Source organism: Prionailurus viverrinus, chromosome C1 (genome assembly GCF_022837055.1).
Source record: "Prionailurus viverrinus isolate Anna chromosome C1, UM_Priviv_1.0, whole genome shotgun sequence".
Classification (NCBI taxonomy): Eukaryota; Metazoa; Chordata; class Mammalia; order Carnivora; family Felidae; genus Prionailurus; species Prionailurus viverrinus.
Window position 1 is genome coordinate 193659067 of NC_062568.1, and position 16727 is coordinate 193675793.

The 16727-nt window shown below is 40.0% G+C and overlaps 1 protein-coding gene across 3 annotated transcripts in view; it reads right to left on the reverse strand.

Annotated features, from left to right (window-relative positions):
- Positions 1-16727, reverse strand: part of STX12 (syntaxin 12) — a 42973-nt gene that overhangs the window by 16715 nt on the left and 9531 nt on the right. For all 3 annotated transcript variants that reach the window (XR_007154959.1, XR_007154958.1, XM_047872107.1), the window contains exons 2-3: positions 11217-11286; positions 9605-9704 (exon numbers count right to left, since the gene is read on the reverse strand). Coding sequence is in view for 1 of the 3 variants with exons in the window: in XM_047872107.1 (XP_047728063.1) it covers positions 9605-9704; positions 11217-11286 (170 nt within the window). In the remaining 2 variants the exon portion in view is untranslated. The remainder of the gene's footprint in view (positions 1-9604; positions 9705-11216; positions 11287-16727) is intronic.

Below are 16727 nucleotides of genomic sequence, written 5' to 3' on the forward strand. Positions count from 1 at the left end.
TCCTTTATACTGTAATGAGGCTTAAAATCTTTGAGAACCTGAAAACTACTTTATTACAGGCTCTCTTTGCTAAGCTTACTGATTCTATGTCTCAAAAAACACATACTGAAAGGACTTGCTATGTGCTGAGAACACAGAAGTAAAAACTCATCCCTGACCTCAAACGGCTTACCATCTACTTACAGATAAAGGATACAGACACACAAGTCACAACTCATTATAAATAACTGCTATAATCAATTAATACTATAGGAGTTCAGAGGCAGGTATAATCAGTAAGAACTCAAGTGGTCAAAGATAAATGCCAAGCTAATCAGTTTGGGATTCAACTTCTGAAGAACACAGAGCAACAAAAATGTCTGAGCAAGAAACGTGATGGTACAAAATGATAATTTAGAAGAAAACGTAGTCTGCCACGGTGTACAAGATGGGATGGAAAAAAGAAACAAGTCAAAGAGTATTGCAATATTCTAGGTTAAAGGTTAGGAGGACATTGTATCAGTAATGGGAACGCAAAGACATGAGTTTAATAAATTTTATGAGTTAGTGACTGGCTGTGCAGCAAGGGGTTAAAGTCAAGAATGACTCAAATATCACACATGGAAATACTGAAAGCAAATTTAGATGAAGAAAGTTTCTCCTTTTCTGCGATTTTTTATTTTCACATAAACATTATAACAATAAGTGGGAAAAGCCGTAATTCCCTAATCTCATTATCCAAAACTAATTTTTTTTCTTTTTTGAGTAGGCTCCATGCCCAACGTGGCACCTGAATTCACAACCCTGAGATCACGAGTTGCATGCTCCACCAACTGAGCCAGCCAAGGTGCCCCATAAAAATACTATCTTTAAGTATATCATAAACATTTTCCATGTTACCATACTCTTCACAATTATGGTCTTCGTTACATAATATTCTACCACGTTGATCTAGTAAATTTTATGTAAACATTCCTTCTAGACTGTTCCCAGTTTTTAACTATTATGAATAAAGTTAATGTGAGCCCTGCTGTAAGTGCTAATATTAATACAGTGTTTACAAGGTATCAGTATGGTTATAAGTACTTTACATAATAACTCACTTAACTCATACAACAACCTATAAATTAGGTACTATATATTTTTTACAGATCAGAAAACCAAGGCACAGAGAAGTTAACAATTTGCCTAGGATCACACAGTCAGTAAGTGGAAGGGGTAGACTCAAATCCAAAAACTCCGTCTCCAGACTATAGTTTTTTTTTTCTTCAAACTTTTTTCCTTAGGATAAATTTGCAAGAATGGGAATATTAGGTGAAAAGGCACAAACTTCTTTATGACAATAAGTATTATCAATCAGCTTAGTTAAGGGGTTTGGGTCAAATGGGAGGAATTCAGTATAAGACAACACATAATTTTTGATAAAAGCAGATTAAAGTGGGATATTAGAACAGGAATTGGCAATATGGGCCTAGTCCTTAGAGGTTAGGGGCTAGGGCTGGGAAAAGATCTGGGGGTCAAGTTCATAAAGGTCACAGAGAGCTCATAAAAGCAGACAAGCCTCTTGAAGGAGAAAGCAGAGGCTGAGAAAATTAGAGGGTCAATGGCAGAGCCTTGGGACATGCCCACTTCTAGGAAGACCAAGAGTCAGAGAAGGAGGCTGAGACTCCATCTAGGGAAAGAGAAAAGAAGCCCGCAAGGGATACCAGAGTTGGGGGACAGACTGAAAGGGGATCATGGAAAGAAGAAGAAAGTTTCAGTATAGGCAAGATGGGCTGTTTCAAATGAAACAGAAGAGTGACTAAACACTCCAAAAAAAGTGGTGGGGGGGGTGCCTGGGTGGCTCAATCGGTTAAGCGTCCAACTTCGGCTCAGATCATGATCTCTCGGTTTGCAAGTTCAAGCCCCACATTGGGCTCTGTGCCGACAGCTCAGAGCCTGAAGCTTGCTTCACAGTCTGTGTTTCTCCCTCTCTCTGTCCCTCCATGCTCATGTTCTCTCTCTTTCTCTCAATAATTAATAAACATTAAAACAAAAATAAAAGAAAAAAGGGGGTAGGCACCTGGGTGGCTTAGTCGGTTGAGTGTCCAACTCTTGATTTCAGCTCAGATCATGATCCCAGGGTCGTGGGATCGAGCTCCGTTATCAGGCTCCATACTGAGCACAGAGCCTGTTTAAGATATTCTCTCTCTCTCTCTCTCTCTCTCTCTCTCTCTCTCTCTCTCCCCCTGCCCCTCTCCCCTGCTCGTGCTCCCTCTTCTGTCTCTAAAATTAAAAAAAAAAAAAACCCAAAACTCAAAAAAGGCCACTATATTTGGCAAATAGAAGATCACTGCTGATAGCACATGAGGGTGAAAAAAGACCGAAAGCAGGATATATGGTCTGATACACAGAACTGCAGCAAAAAGATGGTGGTAAGGCTAAGATTGATGAGATGAAAAAAGAATCGAAAGGGAAAAGGGTATTCAGCACAACAGGGGAAGGGAATCAAGGAATTACAATTGTAGATCTATTTTGTGTTCCTAATGATCCAAGATAATGGAAGGGAACAACAGCATGCATGATCCAAAAATAACTTCTTTTTGATTTTGAAATACACTTAATCCTTTTTTTTTTTTGGGGGGGGGTAGTGGATTTAACTATTTTTGTTTAGGCTACTATTTAACTCTTCAGTACTTTCAACACTCAGCTTTCATCAAACCCTCAGACTCCTTTTTCATTACTACTAAAACCATCTACAAGTGTGTTTTCCGTAAGTACCCAGCTGGGAAGAGGAAAGGGGTAATTTGGGAACAATATGGGGATATTGGACGGCAAGGGGAACTGGTCCCTAAGTGAAATATCAGTATGAGTAACAACTGAGCAGCACACACAAGGATAACCAAAGCTGATTACATTAAGATCACTTTTTATCCTAGCTACTTTGTAGCACGACAAAGCATCTAGTCTTGGCTCCTCTCTTGTGCAAGGGGGCGCCAAAACTCCAAAGACTAAACATAGGCTTCAGGTATGGGTTAAACTAACATTTTCAAACTTTTTGATGGAGACATGCAGTAAGAATGAGACATCTTGGGGGGGCACCTGGGTGGCTCAGTTGGTTGAACATCTGACTCTTGATTTCCGCTCTGGTCCTGATCTCATGGTTCATGAGTTCAAACCCCCTATCTTGGCTCTGCAATGACAATGCAGAGCCTGCTTGGGATTCTCGCCTCTGTCCCTCCCCAGCTCATGCGTGCACCCCACCCCCCACTACCAGCTCTCTCTCTCAAAAATAAACATAAAAAAAAAAAAAGAAGAGGGGCGCCTGGGTGGCGCAGTCGGTTAAGCATCCGACTTCAGCCAGGCCACGATCTCGTGGTCCGTGAGTTCGGGCCCCGCGTCGGGCGCCTGTTTCCGATTCTGTGTCTCCCTCTCTCTCTGCCCCTCCCCCGTTCATGCTCTGTCTTTCTCTGTCCCAAAAACAAATAAAAAAATGTTGAAAAAAAAAAAAAAAAGAAGAAGAATGTGACATCTTGACCTACTACCATATATACATATATGTATGAAATGGAAGCTTTCTGTAATATATATTTCCCTTTATTACATGGCACACATGTTTTTTCATGTTTTAAGTAATTAATTAATTTATTTTTAAATGTTTATTTTTGAGAGAGGGAGCACGGGGGAGGAGCAGATAGAGAGGGAGACACAGAATCTGAAGCAGGCTCTGCGTTGACAGCAGAGAGCCCAACACAGGGCTTGAACTCATGAACCATGCAATCATGACCTGAGCTGAAGTCAGACACTTAACCAACCAAGCCACCAGGTGCTCCTATTTTTGAGAGAGAGAGAGAAAGAGCATGCATACATGTGCTCTAGTTGAGGAGGGGTAGAGAGTGAGGGGGACAGAGGATCTGAAGCAGGCTCTGTGCTGATAGCAGAGAGCCTGATGCGGGGCTTGAACTCACGAACCGTGAAGTCATGACCTAAGCCATAGTCGGATGCTTAACCAAGTGAGCCACCCAGATACCCATACATGGTATACATTCTGATATTTCTACTCTATTTCATTTTTAAAAACATTTTTAATGTTTATTTGCTTTTGAGAGAGAAAGAGACAGAGACAGAGGTGCGAGTCAGGGAGGGGCAGAGAGAGAGGGAGACACAGAACCCGAAGCAGACTCCAGGCTCTGAGCTATCAGCACAGAGCCTGATGTGGGGCTCAAACTCACAAACTGAGAGATCATGACTTGAGCCGAAGTCAGACGCTCAACTGACTGAGCCACCCAGGTGCCTCTATTTCATTTTTTTAAATGATCACAGCACACTAGCATTATTTCACGTTCCACCTAGCTACAACTCACAAGATGAAAAACAACCAGAATAGGGAAGTTGTAGGCCTTGTCTTTAGAGCCATCAGAGATAAAACATCATAAAAAAAATTCAATAATAAAAAGCCAGATGGAATCACAGTAGGCTAAGGTAGATGGAGAAGGTTTTTTTCTAGGAGGAGAGGATTTGAGGTAGACCATGAATGATAGGGAATAACAGGTCAAACCACAATAAAGAAGGAGGCACGCTGACTTCAGGAACGTGTGAAGAAAAGGCCTGGCACATCAAGGGAACAATGAACTCCAGTAAAAAGTGTGTGTTTTTAAAGGATTTCAATGACCACTGAATAAAATAACTTGAAAAGAGACATCTTTTCCCCTGAGCATTTCTTCAACCTGAGGCCTATCAGTGACTCATGATGGGACGTGAAAGTAACTGCAAAATAGAAAGGAAAAACATCTGATGGAAATTATTTACAGAGACTGCATGCAAAACAAAGCAGGACCAAACATAAAGCTGCTAGCCAAACCCCAGAGATGCAAACGCTGAGATTCCTTTCCAGTTAAGCTCATTTTATTAATATATTCAACAATATTATTAAAAATAGCCACAGATATTGAGTAGCTACTAATTGCCAGGCACTCTGCAAGATCTGGTGCATACATTCTTCCTATCGTCACAACAGTCACATAACCCCGTTTTACAGATAAGGAAACTGAGGGTCAGAGAAGGTCTACCTAGCACCAAAGGCCAAGTCACTTTAGTTTCACACACTGCCTTCCCATTAAAACGAAGTCCTTTCCTATTTTTTTAAATTATTTTTAAATTTACATCCAAGTTAGTAAGCATATAGTGCAACAGTGATTTCTGGAGTAGACTCCTTAATGCTCCTTCCCCATTTAGCCCATCCCCCCTCCCACAACTCTTCCAGTAACCCTCTGTTCGTTCCCCATACTTATGAGTATGTTTTGTCCCCCTCCCTGTTTTTATATTTTGTTTCCCTTCCCTTATGTTCATCTGTTTTGTCTCTTAAAGTCCTCATGTGAGTGAAGTCATATGATTTTTGTCTTTCTCTGACTAATTTCACTTAGCATAATACCCTCCAGTTCCATCCATGTAGTTGCAAATGGCAAGATTTCATTCTTTTTGACTGCCGAGTAATACTCCATTGTATATATATCCCACATCTTCTTTATCCATTCATCCATCGATGGACATTTGGGCTCTTTCCATACTTTGGCTATTGTTGATAGTGCTGCTATAAACATGGGAGTGCATGTGTCCTTTCGAAACAGCACACCTATATCCCGTGGATAAATGCCTAGTGGTGCAATTGCTGGGTCATAGGGTAGTTCTATTTTTAGCTTTTTGAGGAACCTCCATACTGTTTTCCAGAGTGGCTGCACCAGCTTGCATTGCCACCAACAATGCAAAAGAGATCCTCTTTCTCTGCATCCTCGCCAACATCTGTTGTTGCCTGAGTTGTTCATGTTAGCCATTCTGACAGGTGTAAGGTGGTATCTCATTGTGGTTTTGATTTGTATTTCCCTGATGATGAGTGACGTTGAGCATTTTTTCATGTGTCGGTTGGCCATCTGGATGTCTTCCTCGGAGAAGTGTCTATTCATGTCTTTTGCCCATTTCTTCACTGGATTATTTGTTTTTTGGGTGTTAAGTTTGATAAGTTCTTTATAGATTTTGGATACTAACCCTTTATCTGATATGTCATTTGCAAATATCTTCTCCCATTCTGTTGGTTGCCTCTTAGTTTTGCTGATTGTTTCCTTCACTGTGCAGAAGCTTTTTATTTTGATGAAGTCCCAGTTCATTTTTGCTTTTGTTTCCCTTGGCTCTGGAGACATGTTGAGTAAGAAGTTGCTGTGGGCAAGATCAAAGAGGTTTTTGCCTGCTTTCTCTCGAGGATTTTGATGGCTTCCTGTCTTACATTGAGGTCTTTCATCCATTTTGAGTTTATTTTTGTGTATGGTGTAAGAAAGTGGGTCCAGGTTCTTCTGCATGTTGCTGTCCAGTTTTCCCAGCACCACTTGCTGAAGAGACTATCTTTATTCCATTGGATATTCTTTCCTGCTTTGTCAAAGATTAGTTGGCCATACGTTTGTGGGTCCATTTCTGGGTTCTCTATTCCGTTCCATTGATCTGAGTGTCTGTTCTTGTGGCAGTACCATACTGTCTTGATGATTACAGCTTTGTAGTATAGCTTGAAGTCTGGGATTGTAATGCCTCCTGCTTTGGTTTTCTCTCTTTTTTTTTTTTTTTAATTTTTTTTCAACGTTTATTTATTTTTGGGACAGAGAGAGACAGAGCATGAACGGGGGAGGGGCAGAGAGAGAGGGAGACACAGAATCGGAAACTGGCTCCAGGCTCTGAGCCATCAGCCCAGAGCCTGACGCGGGGCTCGAACTCCCGGACCGCGAGATCGTGACCTGGCTGAAGTCGGACACTTAACCGACTGCGCCACCCAGGTACCCCTTGGTTTTCTTTTTCAAGATTGCTTTGGCTATCCGGGGTCTTTTCTGGTTCCATACAAATTTTAGGATTATTTGTTCTAGCTCTGTGAAGAATGCTGGTGTTACTTTGATAGGGATTGCATTGAATATGTAGATTGCTTTGAGTGGTATCGACATTTTAACAATATTTGTTCTTCCTATCCAGGAGCATGGAATCTTTTTCCATTTTTTTGTGTTTTCTTCAATTTCTTTCAGAAGCCTTCTATAGTTTTCAGTGTATAGCTTTTTCACCTTTTAGATTTATTCCTAGGTATTTTATGGTTTTTTGTGCAACTGTAAATGGGATCGATTCCTTGATTTCTCTGTCGCTTCATTGTTGGTGTATAGGAATGCAACCAATTTCTGTGCATTGATTTTATATCCTGCAACTTTGCTGAATTTATGAATCAATTCTAGCAGCTTTTTGGTGGAATCTTTTGGGTTTTCCATATAGAGTATCATGTCATCTGTGAAGAGTGAAAGTTTGACCTCCTCCTGGCCAATTTGGATGCCTTTTATTTCTTTGTGTTGTCTGTTGCAGAGGCTAAGACTTCCAATACTATGTTGAATAACAGTGGCGAGAGTGGACATCCCTGTCTTGTTCCTGACCTTAGGGGGAAAGCTCTCAGTTTTTCCCCATTGAGGATGATATTAGTGTTGGGTCGTTCATATATGGCTTTTATGATCTCGAGGTATGCTCCTTCTATCCCTACTTTCTTGAGGGTTTTTATCAAGAAAGGATGCTGTATTTTGTCAAATGCTTTCTCTGCATCTATTGAGAGGATCATACGGTTCTTGTCCTTTCTTTTATTGATGTGATGAACCACATTAATTGTTTTGTGGATATTGAACCAGCCCTGCATCCCAGGTATAAATCTCACTTGGTCACAGTGAATAACTTTTTTAATGTATTGTTGGATCCAGTTGGCTAATATCTTGTTGAGAATTTCTGCATCCATATTCATCACGGAAATTGGTCTACAGTTCTCCTTTTAGCATGGTCTCTGTCTGGTTTTGGAATCAAGGTAATGCTAGCTTCATAGGAAGAGTTTGGAAGTTTTCCTTCCATTTCTATTTTTTTGGAACAGTTTCAAGAGAATAGGTGTTAACTCTTTCTTAAATGTTTGGTAGAATTCCCCTGGAAAGCCATCTGGCCCTGGACTCTTGTTTTTTGGCAGGTTTTTGATTACTAATTCGATTTCCTTACTGGTTATGGGTCTGTTCAAATTTTCTATTTCTTCCTGTTTCAGTTTTGGTAGTGTATATGTTTCTAGGAATTTTTTCATTTCTTCCAGATTACCCATTTTATTGGCATATAATTGCTCATAATATTCTCTTATTATTTTTATTTCTGTTGTATTGGTTGTGATCTCTCCTCTTTCATTCTTGATTTTATTTGGGTCCTTTCCTTTTTCTTCTTGATCAAACTGGCTAGTGGTTTATCAATTTTGTTAATTCTTTCGAAGAATCAGCTTCTGGTTTCATTGTTAGACTGGTTTTTTTAGTTTCGATAGCATTAATTCCTGCTCTAATCTTTATTATTTCCTGTCTTCTGCTGGTTTTGGGTTTTATTTGCTGTTCTTTTTCCAGCTCCTTAAGGCGTAAGGTTAGGTTGTGTATCTGAGATCTTTCTTCCTTCTTTAGGAAGGCCTGGATTGCCATATACTTTCCTCTTATGACCACCTTTACTGCATCCCAGAGGTTTTGGGTTGTGGTGTTATCATTTTCATTGACTTCCATATACTTTTTAATTTCCTCTTTAACTGCTTGGTTAGCCCATTCATTCTTTAGTAGGATGTTCTTCAGTCTCCAAGTATTTGTTACCTTCCCAAATTTTTTCTTGTGACTGATCTCAAGTTTCATAGCGTTGTGGTCTGAAAATATGCACAGTATGATCTTGACCTTTTTGTACTTGCTGAGGGCTGATTTGTGTCCCAGTATGTGGTCTATTCTGGAGAATGTTCCATGTGCACTGGAGAAGAATGTATATTCTGCTGCTTTAGGATGAAATGTTCTGAATATATCTGTTAAGTCCATCTGGTCCAGTGTGTCATTCAAAGCCATTGTTTCCTTGTTGATTTTTTGATTAGATGATCTGTCCATTGCTGTGAGTGGGGTAAAGTCTCCTACTATTATGGTATTACTATCGATGAGTTTCTTTATGTTTGTGATTAACTGATTTATATATTTGGGCGCTTCCACATTTGGCACATAAATGTTTACAATTGTTAGGTCTTCTTGGTCTATAGACCCCTTGATTATAATGCCCTTCTGCATCTCTTGATACAGTCTTTATTTTAAAGTCTGGACTGTCTGATATAAGTATGGCTACTCTGGCTTTCTTTTGTTGACCATTAGCATGATAGATGGTTCTCCGTCCCCTTATTTTCAATCTGAAGGTGTCTTTAGGTCTAAAGTGGGTCTCTTGTAAACAGCATATAGATGGATCTTGTTTCCTTAGCCATTCTGTTACCCTATGTCTTTTGATTGGAGCATTGAGTCCATTGACATTTAGAGTGAGTACTGAAAGATATGAATTTATTGCCATTATGATGCTTGTAGAGTTGGAGTTTCTGGTGGTGTTCTCTGGTCCTTTCTAATCTTTTGTTGCTTTTGGTATTTATATATATGTATATATATTTTCATCTTTTCTCCCCTCAGAAGGTCCCCCTTAAAATTTCTTGCAGGGCTGGTTTAGTGGTCACAAACTCCTTTAATTTTTGTTTGTCTGGAAAACTTTTTCTCTCTCATGAACTCCTTTCCTATTAAACAAACATACACACATATACACCCCAGAAAATACCTACCTGTTCCGAAGCAGATAAGGGAAGAGGCAAGGCCCCTAACTCCTTCAGTAACTCATTTGTTTCCTTGGCAAGCTGATTTGTGGAGTGCTGTAACTGCTGCCTGAGAGAGAAAAGACATGATTCAGGGTATTCCCACCGCTCAAGAGCTGTCACACTTTGTGCCAGCTTGTGCTCACAGTGCCTTGCGATGCAGGGAATGAAACAGTACTTGAAGGAATGGGTTCCCAGAGGCCCAGGTCCCCCCACACACACAAAATTCCACAAATACGACTCAGTCAAAACCATGTTACTCAGTAGAAAGAACCTGCCTCAGTGAAACCTGCGGATCAGGTATTTTAACTCCTCACGGAGACAAGAAAAGCCTATCAGCAGTTCTGATAGAAATTTAAGAGCAGCTGCCCCCACACCTAACTCGAATAGTTGGAACACACTGAGTTCTCACAAAACTTACGTTGAACTGCCCGGCAGTTCTGCACAGCTGCTGCCTGTCACAGGCCACTGACTGGAGACAAAATCCAGACACTGGGGGTTGGAGGAAATATGCACTAAAAGCACAGTATCCACCCTAGGGAACAACCTCCAAAGATCTACACCCACGTTCTTGCTTAAAGCTGGTGCTTTTTCAGCTTTAAACTTGGCTCCCTACTGTCCTTCATGCTTGACTTTCTGGCTCTTCCCTCCAAAACAAAGAAGCCCTGTACTGTGTAAAAACACATACGGAGTATAAGAGAAGGGAAATTAAAGAGGAAAGAATATACATTATATTAAGTGGGATTGGAAAGTAGTGGAAACCCTAAAAGAGCTCCTTTTAGTCATGGTTTCCTCTACTCTCTCGCCATTTCTACAAAGGTTTTAAGGGAGGACAAAGAAACCACACTACTAATCGTTAGTGTTTTTTCACTGCAAAGGGGCCTCCAAGATTAAAAGACAAGGGAGTCAAAACAAGAGGCAGTCAATTAAGGGCCTGAACCTCCCAGACATGACTAACACATGACCAACACAAAGATTTTTCACATCTCCCTAGAAAAAGCTCAGAGTAGTAAGTCAGTCTCTCAATTCACACCATCAAGGACAGGAAACACAGAATATCCTTCAATATATCTTAAAGATGAAGAATAAAACTTCCGAAAGCAGAAATGGGGTCAAGGAGGATGTAATAAAAAGATTCATGAATCCCTACTACCAGTCCATTCTCCTCTCCCTCAGACGCCCCTCCGGTCATTCGGAATACATTTTTCTAGTGTTTATGGTTGGAAATCCCACTAGACTAGCTGACCTCTGCAGATCATCAGGAGTCCTGTGCCAACAAGGAGGCTCATTTAGGCAGAATATAGTTTAACAGTGGTAGGAGTTCCCTTCTCTACTTCCTCAAATTCCTAAACTGCCCAAGGAAGAAAGAATCGGAGTTCAAGGATTTTGAAAGGCAATGGAGATCACAAACCATGAATATATTTTGGTGCCCCTCTTCTAGATCCAACTATTACTTCATGTCCCACTGCCTGTCATTCTGACTCCATAGGCCTGAAACCTAAGTGAGCTGCTATGCAGCAAGGACAGTAAGTGCATCCTAGAGGGCCCTCACCAAACCCAACCTCGTTAGGAAGCTACTCACAGATTTTCCTGTAGTTTGCTTGAGTCCTGCTTAGTTCCTAGTTGGCTCATCAAATTCTTTATCTGAGCAGCTAGGGAAAGGGGGAAAAAGATTTATTTAAAAGAAAAATACATTCATCATGAGCACCCTACTTCTTAGATCGCTGGTCTCTCTCCACATCCTGAATAAGTTCATGCAACTAACAAAAAGCATGCTGTGATCAAAACTTTGGCATATACATTCCCTTCTGAAACTAACCGAGGTTCACCTTTCTCCTATAGAGTAACTATGTCACCAAGTAGGGGGTGGCAGTTTCGTTCATCATTCTCAAAGAACTTCCAAAATTTTCTAGATTTCCCATGGTGCTGGTTTAATATTTCAATACCTTTGGAAGGGGCCTTAATACCAAATATCAACTCCTAACAATGAAAATTTAAATTCATAAAACAATAATTTTTCTATAGCAAACATTTTGGGAAAGACAATGTACATTTGTTATCAATAATAAATTACTATCAACTGAGCACCTCTATGTGCCAGGCACTATATCAGGAGCTTTGTGGGCGTTATTTTATTAATTTTCATAGCAACAATCCGAAGTAGATATATCTTCATTTTGCAGATGAGGAAATACATTTAGAAAAGTTATATCAGTTAAATTTACAGAAGTTAATTATGTCAAGATACACAATAAGTGTTAAGGCAAAAAATTCACTCACAGGTACATCAAACTCTAAGGCCTATGTTCTTTTACCTATGTTGTCTTATAGTCAAATATGTGTTTTTGTTCACATAATGTTCTCTATCTTTTCCTAGATATTTTGCTAACACTAGCTCATGTTTAAATTCTAGATATTTAGGCCTCTAACCCTGGACTACGAAAGCAGAGGTCCAGAGGAAGTGATCATCTATCAATAAGAAGAAAGACTCTAACACCAGCCTGCCTGGGAATGTGAATGGCCCCGTATACCTTACTGATTTGTGTAACAGAAGTAGAGCGCTGATTTCTTTTCTTTTTTTCTTATTCTAAATATTTTTGGGTTTTGTGGGTTTTTTTGAAGTGTAGTTGACCCTTTGATTTCCTTTTTATCCTGCTCTCTGTTCTTTTGCTGGTTGGCAGGGAGGATAAAGAAAATAGATTCATTCATTCATTCGCTTGAAGAGATTGGGATTTTGTTTTATTTATTTTCTGTTGTTTGCTTGCTTGTTGTTTTTTTCTTTTAATGTTTATTTTTGAGAGAGAGACACACACACAGAGCACAAGTCGGGGGGAGAGGCAGAGAGAGAGGGAGACAGAATCTGAAGTAGGCTCCAGGCTCTGAGCTGTCAGCACAGAGCCCAACACTGGGCTCGAAACCACAAACTGTGAGATCATGACCTGAGCCGAAGTTGGACGCCTAACCGACTGAGCCACCCAGGCGCCCCTTGCTTGCTTGCTTGCTTAAGAGCATTCATTATCTTCTATTCCAAGTTGCTGGGGTATAGAACATAATAACAGTGTATTCTTTTACCAGAGGAATCGTGGTTATATTCAAGTTTCACCAGAACTTTAAGAGATAATATAACACAATAGGTATGACTCCTCCAACCAAAACACAGTTTCCTTTGTGAGGGGCTTTCCTATTCTCTCAGTATTAATGCCAAAGTTTCACTTGTGAGATATCAGACTGCTAAATGACTGGCTTAGTGGAAGATGAGGAGGAAGTATATTTTTTTTTTAATTTTTTTTTTTAAACATTTATTTATTTTTGGGGCGCCTGGGTGGCGCAGTCGGTTAAGCGTCCGACTTCAGCCAGGTCACGATCTCGCGGTCCGTGAGTTCGAGCCCCGCGTCAGGCTCTGGGCTGATGGCTCAGAGCCTGGAGCCTGTTTCCGATTCTGTGTCTCCTTCTCTCTCTGCCCCTCCCCTGTTCATGCTCTGTCTCTCTCTGTCCCAAAAATAAATAAACGTTGGAAAAAAAAAATTTTTTTTTAAATAAAAAATAAAAAAGATTAGAAGACAGAAGAATTTAAAAATTTAAAAAATTACTGTTTTCTCATGATAGGGTGCTCCTTAAAATAACAAAATTTGGGGTTTGGTCTTTTTTTTTTTCATTTTATTTTTTATTTTTTAAAATTTACAATCTTAGTTAGCATATAGTGCAACAACGATTTCAGGAGTAGATTCCTTAGTGCCCCTTACCCATTTAGCCCATCCCCCCTCCTGCAACCCCTCCAGTAACCCTCAGTTTGTTCTCCATATTTATGAGTCTCTTCTGTTTTGTCCCCCTCCATGTTTTTATATTATTTTTGTTTCCCTTCCCTTATGTTCATTTGTTTTGTCTCTTAAAGTCCTCATATGAGTGAAGTCATATGATATTTGTCTTTCTCTGACTAATTTCACTTAGCATAATACCCTCCAGTTCCATCCACATAGTTGCCAACGGCAAGATTTCATTCTTTTTTGATTGCCGAGCAATACTCCATTGTATATATATACCACATCTTCTTTATCCATTCATCCATCGATGGACATTTGGGCTCTTTCCATACTTTGGCTATTGTTGATAGTGGGGCTAGGTCTTAATCGTGCCCCTAATTTGGTCACCAAGAATAGTAAAAATGCAAGCTGAGGTTTATTAAGTACCAGTTACCTTACAAAAACACTGATAAACTAATAGCTTCCAAGTCTGATTAGAAACAATGATTAAGCCAAATCTGATTGTTGGGTGACTCTACTCCCAAGTAGAAACTGAACAAACTCATCCTTAGCAATATGTACAAGTTACTTCTCTCTAGCCAAAATCGCTGTATCATACGTGTTATAAAACAAAAAATTCCAAAGTCAAGAATATATAAACTTGTAGCACTTCAAATTATGATTTTATCTTATTTTGGGACTGTTTTTTGTTTTTTTTTTTTAGCAAAAACGTAACTCCAATTTTATAACAAATATAGTGTTCAAGTGATTAAAATTGTGCCTTTTGACCAACTTCATAAAATATATTTATTCTATTAAATGAGGGTTCCTTTTAGCTTAATGGTTCCACAGGAAAATGTAAACACCATAATTTTGCTAAGACAGCATCCTACAAGATAAAATTTTTCATCACTAACATATGGAATTTCCCCTTATCTCAGTCAAATAGGAATTAGGATACCACTAGAGCTATCAACTGGCTATCCATATAAATAATTTATAAGAGGGCATTAGCATTAATTGAGCATTTCTTCTGTGCCAGACAATTGGTTAAGTACTTGATGTGATATAATAGAAAATATATTGGGTCTTTGTCCCCAGATCCTGGCACAAAGCACCTAAAACCCTTGGAATTTTGTGCACAATGGGAGTGTCTTTTGTTATTCATAAAGGCCCCCTTCTGAGCACACTGAGTTTATGCTCCTGGGGTGACTTAAAGTTAGATAGCCTTACGCTGGGTGGGGCTAGTCAGAAGAATGACCAAGTGATTAGAAGGTTAGAACTTTCAGCCCCACCCACAGACTTTAGGGAAATGGGGGGTGGGAGGGTGATAGGCACTACAGATTAAGCTCTATAAAAACTCTTCAAGTATACTTGATGAACTTCTGGGTTGGTCAACAGCTGAAGATACACAGACGGTGTCAGAGGGTGTCCAAGCCCCTTCCTTGAATGGGCATCTCTTCTACCTGGCTGTTCCCGAATTATGCTCTCTTATAATACACTGGTAATCTAGTAAGCAAATGTTTTCCTGAATTATGTGAGGTGCTCTAACAAATTAATCAAACTCAAGGAGGGACTCATGGGAACCTCTGATTTTACAGCCCACTGGTCAGAAGCACATGTGACAACCGAACTTGTAACTGATATCTGAAAAGGGATAGTCACATGGGACCCAGTCCTTAACCTGTGGGATCTGATATTAACTCCAGGTAGAAGTGTCAGAATTGAGTTAAATTGTAGGAAATCCAACTGGTGTTTGAAGAATCTCAGAATTGTCTGGTGTATGGAAAACCCACACATCTGATGTCAGAAGTATTTAAAGTGGAGGAAACACAGGAGTATTTTTCCTTTACACTTGATAAGCATTATCTTATTTGATTCCAAAAACCCTTTGAATAAGCATTATGCTCTCAATATTATAGATGGGCTCACTGAGGCTCACAAGCACAACAACACTGATTTATTCATCCATCCATCCGTCTCTCCATTCATTCAGGATACCTACTTTACACTGTCCTATGCTCTAGAAGAATCTGCTCTCAAGAAGGTAACATTTTAGGAGCACCTGGGTGGCTCAGTCTGTTAAGCCTCCAACTCTTAATTTTGGCTCAGGTCACGATCTCACTGTTTGTGAGATCAAGCCCCACATCAGGCTCTGTGCTGATAGCGTGAGCCTGCTTGGGATTTCTCTCTCTCCCTTTCTGTCTCTCTGTCTCTCTGTCTCTCTGTCTGTCTCTCTCTCTCTGCCTTTCCCCCAAGCTCGCTCTCGATCTCTCTCAAAATAAATAAACATTTTTTAGAAAGAGAAGCTAACACTTTAAAGAGACAATAAGTATATATCTGGTGGTGATAAGTACTATAAAGAAAAATAAATTCAGGTAAGGGCTGGAAAGACAGGGCAAGGAGAGAGTGCTCGTTTTACATAGGGTGGTTAGAGAAAACCTCTCTGAGAAGGTGACACAGAGAAGAGATCTAAAGGAAGTGAAAGATCAAGTTATCCAAATATATGGGGGAGAAGCTTTCTAACAAAGAGAGTATTAAGGCAAAGTCCCAAGGCAAGAGTGCTTCCTGTGAAGGAGGAACAGTGAGGAGACCATTGTGGCTAACTAAATAGAGCAAGCAAGAGAGAGGAAAAGTGGACAAAGAGGCAGAGGCCAGATCATATAGGGCCTTGTAAACTAGAGCAAGGACTTCAGCTTGTAATGAAATGGGAAGCCACGGAGTATCATAATAACCAGAACTCAAGCCCAGGGCAAATTCCAACGGCTATATTCTTCGTGCCACATTATGTTTTCTCAAAAGGCTGACGCTAAATGGAAACAGAATGAAGTAACACAGGGCAGGTCTCAATTCCAGTGTTCCACTTAGCCCCACCCTGCTTATCTGATAACTCCCCAACTGAACAGCTCTCTGCTCCAGGTAGGCTGATGCCCTTGCTCTAACCTGTTCTCTTCCCAACTCCCTCCCACCTTTGGGAACACTCCTGTGTACTCACCGGAGTCCAGCAGAGTGCCAGGCACCCAGTGGGTACATAAGTCATTGTTGACTGAGTTAACCTCCCTTTTATATCATGACACTTTATTTAAGACAAAAGCTATGAATGAACATGAGCGAGGAATAATTGAGACCTGACCTCTAAGCCAGATTTGACCACTAACTAGATGTATGGCACCAACCAAGTTCATTTCATGTAGTTGGGTTTCTTTTCACCAAATGTCTGTGGCATTCAGGTTTAACTTGCATATATTGAGTACTAACTATCGTTATAATACTAGTTGTGGGGGTGAAGTGTTTTCTCATTATAAAATCTCGTTTTTTCTTTCTTTTTTCTTTAAACATTTTGTAGTATTTAT